The sequence below is a fragment of the Leptidea sinapis genome, chromosome 23, assembly GCF_905404315.1.
Source record: "Leptidea sinapis chromosome 23, ilLepSina1.1, whole genome shotgun sequence".
Classification (NCBI taxonomy): domain Eukaryota; kingdom Metazoa; phylum Arthropoda; class Insecta; order Lepidoptera; family Pieridae; genus Leptidea; species Leptidea sinapis.
The window spans coordinates 4,976,906-4,990,718 of NC_066287.1; the positions used below are offsets into that span (position 1 = coordinate 4,976,906).

Here is a 13,813-nt window from a genome sequence, read left to right on the forward strand (position 1 = left end):
TGAAGAAAATTACACTTGTTCAGGTTACGTATGTTGAACTTAGAACACAATTCGGAGTGTGAAAGTTGTCACTCAAGAAAAAAATGTGCTTACGTTGTTTTTAAGCACACTTTTGCCGTTTCGCTATCAGACTGCGAATGATATGTCTTTATACATGTATAGAACGTCATTGCCTGATACATAAACACAGTGAACAATTGATAAAAATACTTCTGATGGATAAAAATGACAATATTTTTGTAATCGACATATGTTCGTATAAATGTTATAAGATTACCTTGCAAGGTCTTGGTCTGCCGCGGCGTTAGCTCCTGCCCCACGGCTTGGATGGCGACATGATCCAGCTCTCTAAGCTGCAAGCTGAGCTGGTCGAGAGCGCGCGCACACTCCCGTTGTCCCGGCGCTTTCTCTCTGTATACATAGAGTTCATATAGAGCAGTGTTCAAATTAAGTCATCGACAACACGCCTGAACTTGCAAAGATTTTAATTTCGACATAATAATGCTAATTGTAGCTGAAATTGTACATGAAATTTGGTGACAGCATCAATAAAATAACACTAAAAAATGAGCTCCATTAAACCCTCGTCAAGACTTAAGAATATTTAACATGTCGAAGTGTCTTTAAAAGCAGCAGTAATTTCAGCGGTTCAAAAAAAATAAAATTAAAATTGCTGGAGACCTAAGTTCCTGTACAATAACATTTAATCTTGACACGTCTCGCGGCGAGAGAGTGAGTGCATTGAGCGCCTTGTCGTGCAAGGCAAAGTGGATGGCACCAGAGGGCGGGGACGGTCACCCATGTAATAGACCGACCAATTAAATCTTCTGTGGGCGGTCCATTGAACAGGTGCACCAGACTGTCCCCCAGCAGAGAAAAGTGGCGAATTCTCGTGAGGCGAATCACATCTGCCCCAAAAGATTTCACTTCGTGATGACCACGACCGCTCTGTCAAGAGTGTAACGTCGAAGAAGAAGAACTGTTAATCTTGATCTCTGGCAAATAATTTTGTCGGTAATCCCTTAAGCCGGTGTATCTTTATCGTGTGTACTACTCACCGTACGTCAGTGACCAGCCGCTTGATGCTGTCGGACACGGTCTTGCTGTGAGCAGCCAGCTGCTGCCACTGCGAGCGCTCCGAGCTGCTGGCCATTAGCGCACGTGCCGCTTCCAGCATGGAGCACGACCCCGATATTATACTCCTGATGATAAAGCAACACATGCGATTTACCAGTAGGAGGCTCCTTTGCGCAGAATGCCGGAGAGATTATGGGTATACCACAACGACGCCTATTTCTGCCGTGAAGCAGTAATGTGTAAGCATAACTGTGTTTCGGTCTGAAGGGCGCCGTAGCTAGTGAAATTACTGAGCAAATGAGACTAAACATCTTATGTCTCAAGGTGACGAGCGTAATTGTAGTGCCAATCAGAATTTTTGGGTATTTCAAGAATGCTGAGCGGCACTGTATTGTAATGGGTAGGGCGTTTCAATTACCTGCAGCTGAACGCCCTGCTCAAGTGTCTAATAAACGCATGCCTTAACCCACGAATATACTTTTTACGCGGTGTTTTTCCACGTTTATGAAAAAAGCTCGTATATGGACATGAAAGGCCGGCAACGCATATGTGGTTCCTCTGGTTGCCACATTTTAAGGTGTACGCACTTTACTGGAAAATACTCTGTATCGTGCTGGAAACACTTTGTGTGGAGAGAACCAAGTCTAGAGAATAATCTCCGTAATGCTCTATAATTAGCTTCACCGCTTAATTAAATCACCGCTGGTTTATTGATAGCTGAAAAAAATCTCAATCAATTCCTAGCAGGTACATTGTAGATTCTTTGTCCTCTTGTGACATGACAAACGATTGTAACATTGAACACCTTTTGTGTTTTAATTCAACACATACTTCAATTCCGCGCATTCCAAAGTAAGCGTTCTTAAGTTCCACCGACCTGCCACAGTCCAGAATGGTCTCCTGGCTAAGTCGAGCCTGAGGCGATATCTTAGCCGGTACAGCGGCAAACTCAGGGCTGTCCGCGAACTGGCACAGCGACTGTACTGACTCCAAAAGCGGTCCGGTAGCGGTCGCGCAGCGAGCCAGATTATCCTGGTAAAAGATTTATAATTCAAATAAGCTAGATGAATTGGCGTTTAATGTTAAGATTTAGAATGAAATTGTTAGAAACTTTAGTGGTATAAAACAGACACAATGCTAGGCATCTGTTTTAGGTAGTGAAGGAGGTGGTGCTGGTGGCACTTTGACACATGGCAATTGTCATAATTTTGTCATATTTTGCAGTATTGCGCAGGTGGGCGGGGCGTATTCACTTAGCATCAGATGAAAGTTTTTCTCCTCTCGTTGCACAGCGCGCTCGTGTGAAGTAGTCGGTACTCACGTCGGAGTAGTGGTCGTCGAGCGCCTTGATGTCGCGCACCAGGTCGGCGGTACAGTTGGCCACGTCCTTGGCAGCTTGCACGAAGTGTCTCTTGCTCTGCGGCTCCGTGCTGCGGCTGGATGCCACGCGGCACGCGTTACACAGCGCGCTCGTGTGTTTGGCAATCACGGTAGCTGCCGACAGCACCTGTCACACCGGGACGCGATATAATAACCTTTAAGAAACTGATATCAGTATTGAAATATAGATAATTTTAACAATGGTAAGTTTAGACGAAATATCACAAAAGTGATCTGATATGACCATAAATATCATATAGGTACGTCATCTGTCACCATAAGCTTTAACAGTATGTTTTCATCATACACAAAAAAGGTTCTAAAACGAATGTATTGAACTACAGACCTATATCTAAGCTATACCTAATAGCCAAAGTCTTTGAGAAGATAATACACACCCAGGTCTACGACACATTAAAAAACTCCTTCCACCCATCTCAACATGGATTCCTCAAAGGGAGATCTACTGTATCCAACCTTATCTTGCTCAGTGAATTTCTGATTGAAGCCATGGACAATGGTAGCCAGGTAGATGTAGTATATACCGATTATAGCAAAGCCTTTGACCGAATAGACCATAATAGACTTTTATCGAAAATTCAACTTTTCGGCATTGTCGGGGACTTGCATCGGTGGTTTTCATCTTATATTGACCGAAGGTCACAAGCTGTGGTAATCAGTAACTATATCTCGAGCTGGGTAACCATTCACAGTGGGGTTCCGCAAGGTTCGTTACTTGGTCCTTTATTATTCAACATCTTTATAAATGATATTTCCACCTGCTTTCATAACACTCGAATGCTCTGTTTTGCTAATGATATGAAGATATATAATACCATTGCGACTCTTAGTGATGTTGAGAACCTTCAAGCAGACCTAGACCGACTGGACAACTATTGCCAAACCAATAAGCTTGATCTTAATCCCTCCAAATGCTCTGTAGTTACTTTTACATTATACCATCGGATTATAAATTAAAAAGTCAAACACAAAGAAAAAATACTGTCGTGCGTGATCTTGGAGATTTATATGACTCTTAAACTGTTATTTGATGATCATATTGAACATATAGTCAAGAAAGCTTCAAGCGCCCTGGGATTTGTACAACGCACATGTGCTTCGTTCAAAAGCATCAAAACATTTAAAATTCTTTACTGCACATTCGTACGCAGTATACTCGAATATGCTTCGCAGGTGTGGAACCCACAATACGACACATATATTAGACGAATTGAGAGAATACAATTAAAATTTATTAAGTATTTATGTTTTCGATTCAAAATTTCTTTTAAATCAGAAAACAATTATAATCTTTGCAAACGATTTCATACACAGGGAGTATCCCTTTCTTCTCCATGAGAAGAGAAATAGCAGATATATCTTTCCTCTTGAAAATTACTTCCAATTTAATTGACTGTCCCGAACTATTAACTTTGATAAAATTTAATACCCCTGTTAGCCTTTTGCGGTTCAATCCTCTTATACATACACCATTAGTTAAAAACAAATACAGGCAAAATTTCTACTTGTGGCGAGTGAGCAGTAACTTTAATAAAATTGAAGTGTATGACTGAACTCAAGCCATTGTAAATCAATGTTATGAGTTCAAGAAACGATTTGATTTGATAAGCGAGTAGGCTTAGACCTATTCTGCACAAGCGTCGCATCGGCTAGACACATGTTGAGTAACGAATTCTTTCATTGAATTATTAGAGCATAAGTATAAGTATGTAATTTATTATAGAAGTATATCTATCACTATCGTTGACAGTATTAACTGAAGAGTTCGTAACTATTCTAAACTAATATGTTGCTATCCGTGAGGACCTTTAATTGGCTTTTTGTCACTATTAGATTTTATTTAAAACTATTCTGCCCTGGTAATCGAAAGGGCAGTAAGTCAAAGGTGGCAATTTTTTTTTTATTACTGATTTGGAATGTACATCAAACGAGCTTTTTTCCTATCTAGGTTTCATACATCTACGTATATTAGAAATGCATTTTCTTTTTTGATGAATAGCAGTAAGAACGGTAAAATAATTTAGTTAACTAGGTAAAAGAGCAGTATTTCATTGATATACTGCCCTTTTCATTAGTATTCACATATTTCTTAACAAAAGAGCAGTAAATTTCTGACATACTGCTCTTTACGTTAGTATTACCCAAAGTACCAAATGAATTTTACTAGTTTAATCTTCAGTATGGAGCTGTACTGCGCTTTAAGATAGTAATTTTATAATGAATGACTCATAATACACATTAATATAAACACAGTATCATCACTTACTGCTTTTATAACATATCAAAAGATGAAATAATTTAATAGTTTTTTAAATCAGTAGAGCAGTAAGTGGTTGTTACTGCTCTACTAGCTACGTATTAATGATCAAAATATTCGGTCATTTCGCTTCAAGTAGCGCGGTTGAGTGATGGTCGTCTGATTTTATTTTATTTACGCCTTTTCGTGACGCGATAAGGTGAGTAATTATTGTTTATTTTAAATATCGTTAGGAATCCTTTTATTTAATATGCTTTGTTATGTGAAATAAACAACTTACTTAAATAGAAAATAAAGCTAATTACTAATCCGTTTTGAATAATAATACTTTATATTTGTACCGTTTATACCCGAAAAAATGTAACGATAAATTCAATCATGATGCGGTTGGAAGATACACGATAATTATTTGAACCTTGGTTGGGAAGCACAAGGAGTAATGATAAAGAACCTTACATCCGAAGTCAAGGAAGGTTCAATCAAGAAAAAATGTCAATGAAAGCAACACTTATAAGCGCAATAAAACGTACAAATATTTTTTTTCTGACATCTGATAATGAGAAAAACGAAGTGTGAAGAAAATCTGATCAATAAGATAAGAGGGGCAAACATAACATTAGACAACGACGTTCTTCAGTATAAACCAGTCATATCACACTATCGAAGAGAACATGCTCCGAGAAGAAGGTATTTGTCGAGCGATGTGACTCTTAAGATTATCTACGAGGATTACAAAGCCAAGTATCCAGACCATAAAATTTCATACGAATTTGTTACAAAACAAATGAATATTTCATGTGTAACTCTTTCTAACTAAGAATGCGAAATTTGTACAGGGTATAAAATGCATAAAGAAGAAACTAAGCACAGTGAGGAAGATATATGTTCAGATTGTGTAAACTGCAATGCCTATCTGAAACATAACGAAAGATACATTAACAGCAGAGAGGAATATCAAAATGATGTGAAAAACCAGGAAAGTAATGAAGAACTAGAATTACTTATTTTTCAGCGGATCTTTATAAGGTAGTGCTGCTTCAACGTATAGATATATTCAAAATTGTCTTGTTTACCACTCGTATTATATGCTTCAACAGGAGCTTTGTGCCTTTAAGCAAATTCACAGATAAACAGAAACCGGTCGCTGTTTTGTGGAATGAAGTGATATCGGGACGAAAATAAGAAGATATTGCCTCTGCCATGTGTCAGCCGATATCATCATTTGGTTAAAAAATCTCTACAAAAGCAAAGGAAGGTTTATGATTTTAATGATTATGTCAATTGTGTCGCAACTTGTACGAAAAATGTAACTGTTAAAAAAATGAATGTCACCGACTTCTTCCAGTTTCAAGATAAATCATCTCAGTATAGGCTCCGTAATACTCAGCCCAGGGTATACTTGAAAGACTTAGTTGCTGTACAAGTTATCAGAGGGAGTTTAGATATTCATTACAAGATTAACCAACCATAAAGATGAAACATTCTGATCATTAAGCTTTTTACAGGTGTAAGTTCTTAAATTAAAAGAAATACCTTGTTTACCTAGAAATACCCCTTTCAATAATTCTGTGGTCAGGTCACAGAATTATTGAAAGAGGCATTGCTGACGAAAGGAAAAAGCAGATAATTCAAAATTTGTGTCCGTTAATGCCTGTTAATCGTAGATTTTTTTGGGAAAATTTGTTTGTAAATAATGTTGAAAACTTGACAATCGAGGAAGAAGAAGTCTGAGAAAATGAAACACAGTAACTTATAAAGTGATGAATAATATTTTTAATAACGATTTTTTTATTTTCCCTACTGTTTACAGACATACTGCTTAAGAAATTCTAAAAATACCTTACTTATAATACTCTAAAAAGCAGTAACGTTCTTTACTCCATAGTGAATTGGTCAAAATATAATTAAAAATCTAAGGTAAAGGGCAGTATAATGCTTCTTTACTGCCGTTTTAAATAGTAATTTAAATTTATTATTTTGGATTCTTTAAGCAATATAGCAGTATGAAATAATACTAAGCAAGAGTGCAATATCTATGGCAGTTACTGCCCTCTTACCTAAATATTGATTAAAATAAGTTAAGAATATGGTAATGAAGACACGATTTGTGATGTTTTAGAATAACCCTATTAAAAATGTTAAAACAACGTTTTTCTTCTGTAAAGAACACATTTTTTCCTTTCTTTTGACATGTATAACATAAAAATCGAGTGTATAATTTTGTCACAAACGCTTAAATTGTGACAAATACTTTGCGCGCTGTTTTCTCGAAACCGCCTTTTCTGACTTACTGCTCTCTCGATTACCAAGGCAGTATTGTACGCTGTTGGTCTTTCTATATGAAATAAATAAAATCATTATTTATTTATTATAGGTGTTTATGTGTTCTGGATACATCGCTTGCGCTTCTCCTAATTTCGTTATGGATTATAATAAATAATAACTTATGTAATAATTTAGGGCCTTATTACTCATCTCTCCAGTTTAAATACTAAGACACAGATTTCTACCATCGAATATCGGTATCGGTCCACATGATACGAAGCTCAAGCAATCTGAATTTGCAGCGTTCACATACGGTGCAATTTAACTCAAGCAACATTTTCCTGGTAGGTATAGATAAACTGTGGGAATGAATTTTCATCAGTGGTGATTCCAGTTTAATTGTATATGTGAGTGATACCTCAAATATTTTCAAATAATTACTCTAGAACGAACGTGAAACAATACGGTTCTTTTAATAGAATATCTACAACATTCAACATGACGTTGACATTTTTCACGACACGTTTAGGTCATTTAGAAATTAAGTTTTAGAAAAAATCACGACCACGGTAGATAATAGTTTGTATTAGGTTGTTAACCACTTATTAATCCTTACTTTTATTTTTTAATATCACACTTATTATATTATAAATATTTACATTGTACAGTTTCTAGAATTAAGACTTATTATTAAGTTACTGTCTTTTTTCTTATTTAAAATGTTGAATGTACCAAATTAGAATAGCCTACCTAAAATAAGTATGTAAGTGCAAATCAATTGTTAATGTTAGGTTAAGTTATTGTTAGTACATCTAAAATAAATAAATAAATAAAAATGGCAGCCACGCCCCTCAAAATCCATAAGTGCTGTTACCTGGTGTTTGTGTGCGCGCGGGTCGCGTATTGCAGCGGCAGCGCGTTGTATGGCGGCCGCGGCCCGCGCGAACTGCGCCTGGTCCACCAGACCGGCGCGTGCTGCCACACTGCTCTCCTCCGACACGGCCGTCTGTGGACACACATGAGCTTAATTTTAACGAGCATATACTTTGTGATGATGAGCACTAACTTTGTGAATCTTTGACAAAGTGTATCACAATTTTTTCCTCTAATACCTTTATTTTAACTGAAAAAAAGGAAACCTTATATGGTTTTCTTCTTAACTGTAGAAATCTATTAAGGATTTACATCTTCTCCCTATATTATTTACCTATGGCGTTCCACATATTGAGTACATTCCTTTTTGTATTTTTTTTTTCCCAATTTTATACAATTTACAAAAGACATTTATAAGTGTTCACATAGCTACTCACCAGGTAGGCCGCCTGCGCGGTACACTCCACTAGCGTCTGTACTGCGTCGCCGACACCGGCTACGCTGCGGCAGAACTGGTTTGTGTCAGACTTTTTGATAGAGCTAGCCATGCCCGACATGCCCTCACCTACAAATTAAATCAAATAATGAACTATCGTCCTTTGCGTGAAACTGCCAGCATTTTTATCATATAGTGAATACTATACTGATGCGTTGCAATTTCATAAAAGTTATAGAAATCCTTGCTACAGAATTCTTGATTGAACAACAATATAAAAAGTGAGGTGCTGTAACGCCAACTGGTGACAAGTAACGACAAATTGAATATGTATGGAAAATTTGAAAAAATCGCCAAGATTTCCAAATCTGATCTGAATTCATGTACTACTTTCTGGGACTTGCAGCTCCATACATAGTTTAGATTAGATACTCACTCAGCGCCTTGCTCTGCGCGACCACCGCGTCCAGACAGGCGAAGTAGCCCAGGTCGGTGAGCGGCTGCGAGGGCTGGCTCAGCAGCGGCCGCGTGCTCTCGATGCTGCGGATGGCCGCGGCGCACTCCTTCTGGCCCGGCGCCGCCTCCGTGCACACGTCTACCTGCGAACGGGGGTTTCATAATAATATCAGTACATTGATCCAAACACCGCAGATTCCTGTCGGTTGAAGTAGGCATTTGGCCAAGTTTCTAATTAAGAATTATAATTACATTTCATAAAAGGCATACCCCCGTAGACTAATTGATCAGGCCAAGAGAAGGCAATCAACATGAACGTAATTAATGAATATACATTGGAACATGAACATTTGAATTTCCATGAAATATGAATTTTTAGGGAATCGGTACTGTCTACTTTAGAACTAAAATAGATAAATGAAGCACATTTAACATGGTTTAATCAATATATTTGATTAATTTGTAATCTTTTTTAAATTTGTCAAATTTTTAAGAAATACAGCAAAAAAGTGTTCTTAGTTTGAGACAGCAGTGTTCTACTCACCAAATGGTTGATGCTCTCGGTGACAGCTCGCGCTGCGTCCGCCAGTTGGTTCTTGGCGTTCGGTCTGGTCAGATCCTGTTATATTAAAATGTGTTACATTTCACATTACCTAAACAAAACTTAAAATATTAAGAAGAAGTAATTATTCTGTAAAGCTGAGGCAGTTTTTATTTTTGTATTTTACAAATTAATCTAGAGTTAACGTAATATATATATATATATATATATATTTATTTATTTATGTGAATTATATATCCATATATACTGTGGCTTATCCATGACTCGACAAATTTGTAGTAGTATAGACATAATCACTTATATATTACCTGACTGACAGATTTGGCAGTCCCCAGTAGTTTGGACGAATTGACGGTGACAGTCTTCATGGATCTCACCATCTCGTCGCGAGATTCACCTTCCTGAACATTGTTATCTTAATTAAAATTCCAATTTTATACATCATAGCTTATATTCTCATTTTATTGGCAAAGAATCGTTTTTTGTAAGGAATATTAAGGTTTTAATAAGATTTATACTGTCCAATCTGTCCCATAATTAATAAATGAAATAATCATTTATTAATTAATTATACAGACTGCATTTATGGTAAGTTACGTTCATAGTACGGTCACAGTGTGGTCATGGTGTGTTGACCAATGGGTAGATACAATGCCTAAATCTTGAGGACATTACGAAGGACGCTACGCACCTCCGTCTGCGAGGCCAGCTCCACGGAGACCCCAATGAGCCGGTTGAAGGCGTGTCCGAAGGCGTTGCCCGCGTCTGAGAGCGCGGCTCGCTCGTCGACGGCCGCCACCACGTCGGAGGCCGCGCCGCTGAGCCCCACCGCCGCCGAGTTCAGTTCGCTCTGGAGCTCGCTGCAACATAATGAAACCATATAATAAATATTTTTTCTCAAACATGCATGGAAGTATTGTCATTATTTTCGAAAAAAGAATACGCGAGTATCGAATTTTCGGACAAAGAAAATCAAATCCATTGCTGGAGCGTTTTTAGAATTTGGAACATTACAACGCTCCTGAAATAATGTATTAAACAGCGTGCTTGGTTATTAAATACTCTTTGATCGGATCTCTTTTGTCTTGGTATACCATAGTCTCTTTGCGTTCGCCCTGCCGGCACAGATGATTAAAAAAAAATTGGCGGGAAAACTGAAAATTCATCTGGATTTGTTATTTACATATCCATTTAATAAATATAAATTTAATAATAATTAAAACGAGTTTCAACGGTTCAGAGAGTAAAATGGAGATTTATTGTACTCCACCAGATTTATGATCAGAAGCCAAATTGGCAATGGAAAACCTGCTTCCAGCGAAGTCAAAAATAAAATACATTAAAGTATATAAAGATTTTATCAGTTAGAAAAACAAGAAAAAAGTGAACATTTTCTCCGAAACAGTATTTTTGGCGAATTTTAATGTGATTGCTAAAACAAAAAAGCCATCTACATTATGGGCAATTTAATCCATGCTGAAATGTGCAGTTCATGTTAAAAACGGCATTAACTTAAAAAATTATAAATATATAAAATTTAACTACTTTAATATATAATATAAAAAAATGTTTTTATTATTTCCCTGCATTCTTTTGAGAAAAGCTCTATATATATCTCGGCGGGAAATGGCAATTGCCTATTTCCCGGCCTTTGTAATATATTATGCATGTCGTAGGGATCATGCTGTATTCTGTATCATTAAAAGTTATAAAACATAAACTGTACACATATAATTTATAGTATATTGGATGCATCAACCTTTAGAGCTTGAATTCATTGTTTGTGTAAGGATGCTTCGTGAACATGATGGCCGTGATTACTGTCATAATTAGTAATTGTATCCAACAAACACAATGTCTTATTTATATAACATTAACAAACAATAGCTCACCCGTAAGAGCGATCGGTGCGCGGGAACTCTCCCATGTCCAGGATGTGCAACGTTTGCTTTATGTCCTCCATTGCCGCGTCCAGCTCCATGGACGACGGGATGGCCTCTAGTGTCCTGTCCACACCCTGCGACGACAGACTCACGTTAACGACACGATCTTACATCGTAACTAATCCGTGTATACGGTACATCAATTACCTGCGAAACAGTCTTGGCCATGTCGACAATGTGCGCGCAATCCGTCTCGTGTGAGTTCACGAGGAACTGCTTCACGCTCTCCACTAGCGAGAGCGATGAGGTGACCACCTGCTGTCCAGACGATACCATTCTGTTGACAATTGTGATGTTAGTTCCTCAAAACTTTATGTGTAGACAAGCGTTAAATTTATTATTACATAAGTTTCTCCTTTTGTCTACTACGACATCCATATGTTTTATTTTCCCCGCGTACGCCCAAGTCCTAACCCTTACCTTTCACTGCTTAGATCCGTACCGGAGCTCAATAGCTTCCTTCGGTAAGGATTTGTATAATCTTACATTTTCTGAATTATTGAATAAGATTTGTAGTTGTTGAGTGTTCCAAATAGCCTGTCAACTTTATCTCTACAGCCATATTTCTCTAACACATCACAAGAAACTAACTTTCTTTTACACAACAAAACTGTGGAATGAGCTCCTTCATGCGATGATTGTATGTCAATACGACATGAGCACCTTAGTGCGTACGCTTACTTAAAAACTCTCGTGTACTCTCTGGCTTTGTTGGTATTCACTTATCATCAAATAAGCCGCACGAACAATATATATATATATATTTAAAAATAGTGAAAATGGTCTTTGTTTAAGGCTCTTTCACGCCTAAACTATTGATCTTTTCGACATGAAACTACCTTTTTTCCTTATAAATTCGCCCAGCGAAGCGGGCGGGACCGGTTAGTTCCATATAAAAATAAATGACTACATCATATCCTCTCAACACCGCACCTCTGTCGCTGCTGCGGCTCGGAGTGCGCCAGCGCTGCACGGAGCGGCGGGGTGAAGTCCCGCAAGCTGGAGGCCAGGTCGAGCGCGGCGCGGGCCGTGGTGGGCTGGTCGCGGCGCTTGGCCCCCGCCGCCAGAGCGGCGCTGGCGGAGCCCGCCGCCCGCCCGGCGCTCTGGAGCCGACTGTACGACCACTCCAACTGACAAATAATAATCACGATCAATAATACCCTACTAGTATATAATATTTATCATTTTAATCCATTTCCTACTCCTGGCATTACAGTTGAACTCTCAGTTTTCAATCCAACTATGGTACTATTAGATTGGTACTTGTTTGAATGTTACACAAAACTGTTGATATTTCGAAGAAAATCTTATCGCATTATAGAAAGTATAAACTTGTAATAAAATCTATTTATATTTAGCTGATTTAGATGACTTTAAAATGGTTACATAAAAAATATACAAATGTTTCTTATCAAAACGAGTGAATCTAATCAAAAATAAACGAAACGATTTTGAAATTTTATTACAAAAAAAGAAATAATGCAATGCCACTTTACATATTGCTATAACAATAATATCTTTTATTTGACACAAACATGAAACATTAGAGAGCCACAATAAAAAACCTACAACATATTTTACAAACAATAAATAAATAATGTGTCCAAAATACTATAAAGCAGCTGTGTGGCACTGTGTGTCAAAAGGGAAGTTACTCAGGTTGTGATAATTGGTGACAGCACCGATTTTCAGTACCTCCCGTTTGACGCTTATCAACTAATTGTGAATACAAGGTGCGAATATTTTTGTGGCATTCATAGACCTAACGCAGTGTACTAAAAGTCGCATAAATTGATGTATGCTTATGTTACCCGTAAGCGAGAGAATCGTGAATTACGGATAAAATGGATAACTTTTTTGAAAAAGTGGAGCGAGATCGGCATATAAGTAGTTGGAATCAACCACAAAACAGTTTGAACCACTTGTAAAACACATCTTTAGCCACTCAATAAAAAATAAGAGGGCTTAGTGAAAGTAAGTCTCTTTTGCCCAGTAATTTCACTAACTACGGCGCCCTTCACACCGAAACACAATAAAGTTTACACATTATTATTCCACGACAGAAAAAGGCGTCGTTGTGGTAGCCATAATCTAGCCGGCATTCTGTGCAAAGAAGCCTCCCTTCATATATTTAAATCGGACCTTTGAAACTGGACTAAGCGAATGATTGAGATGAATAACCTTGAGAATACTCTTTTAATTCATTCAAGAGCCTTAATGATGATTAAATTATCTCACCGTCTGTCCGGGTTGCGGCCGGAGTTCCAGCTCGTTGGCAGCACGCTCCAGCTCGTCCAACTCGTTCTTCAAGCTGTTCAGGATCTCGGCCGCAGCGTCCAGCTCGAGACCCTTGCAGGAGGCACGTGCGCGGCTCACCGCTGATCTGAAATGATTTATTTGTATGAATCGTGGTAACATACTTGTTAATAATTAATTTGTGTACAGCACGATTCGCCAATATATCGGCATACAAATATTTGATTGTCAATATTGGAATTTTTATATCTATACGTCACTAATAAACATTACATAGTTTTAAGTAT

At 37.8% G+C, this 13,813-nt stretch overlaps 1 protein-coding gene across 1 annotated transcript in view; it reads right to left on the reverse strand.

Annotated features, from left to right (window-relative positions):
* The window catches only part of LOC126971287 (talin-2), a 121,693-nt gene that overhangs the window by 44,904 nt on the left and 62,976 nt on the right, over positions 1-13,813 (reverse strand). The window contains exons 29-42 of the mRNA XM_050817512.1: positions 13,509-13,653; positions 12,204-12,400; positions 11,418-11,547; positions 11,220-11,344; positions 10,019-10,187; positions 9,636-9,728; positions 9,310-9,384; positions 8,746-8,908; positions 8,311-8,438; positions 7,875-8,006; positions 2,399-2,584; positions 1,955-2,109; positions 1,059-1,202; positions 278-411 (exon numbers count right to left, since the gene is read on the reverse strand). Of these exons, the coding sequence (XP_050673469.1) occupies positions 278-411; positions 1,059-1,202; positions 1,955-2,109; positions 2,399-2,584; positions 7,875-8,006; positions 8,311-8,438; positions 8,746-8,908; positions 9,310-9,384; positions 9,636-9,728; positions 10,019-10,187; positions 11,220-11,344; positions 11,418-11,547; positions 12,204-12,400; positions 13,509-13,653 (1,976 nt within the window). The remainder of the gene's footprint in view (positions 1-277; positions 412-1,058; positions 1,203-1,954; positions 2,110-2,398; positions 2,585-7,874; positions 8,007-8,310; positions 8,439-8,745; positions 8,909-9,309; positions 9,385-9,635; positions 9,729-10,018; positions 10,188-11,219; positions 11,345-11,417; positions 11,548-12,203; positions 12,401-13,508; positions 13,654-13,813) is intronic.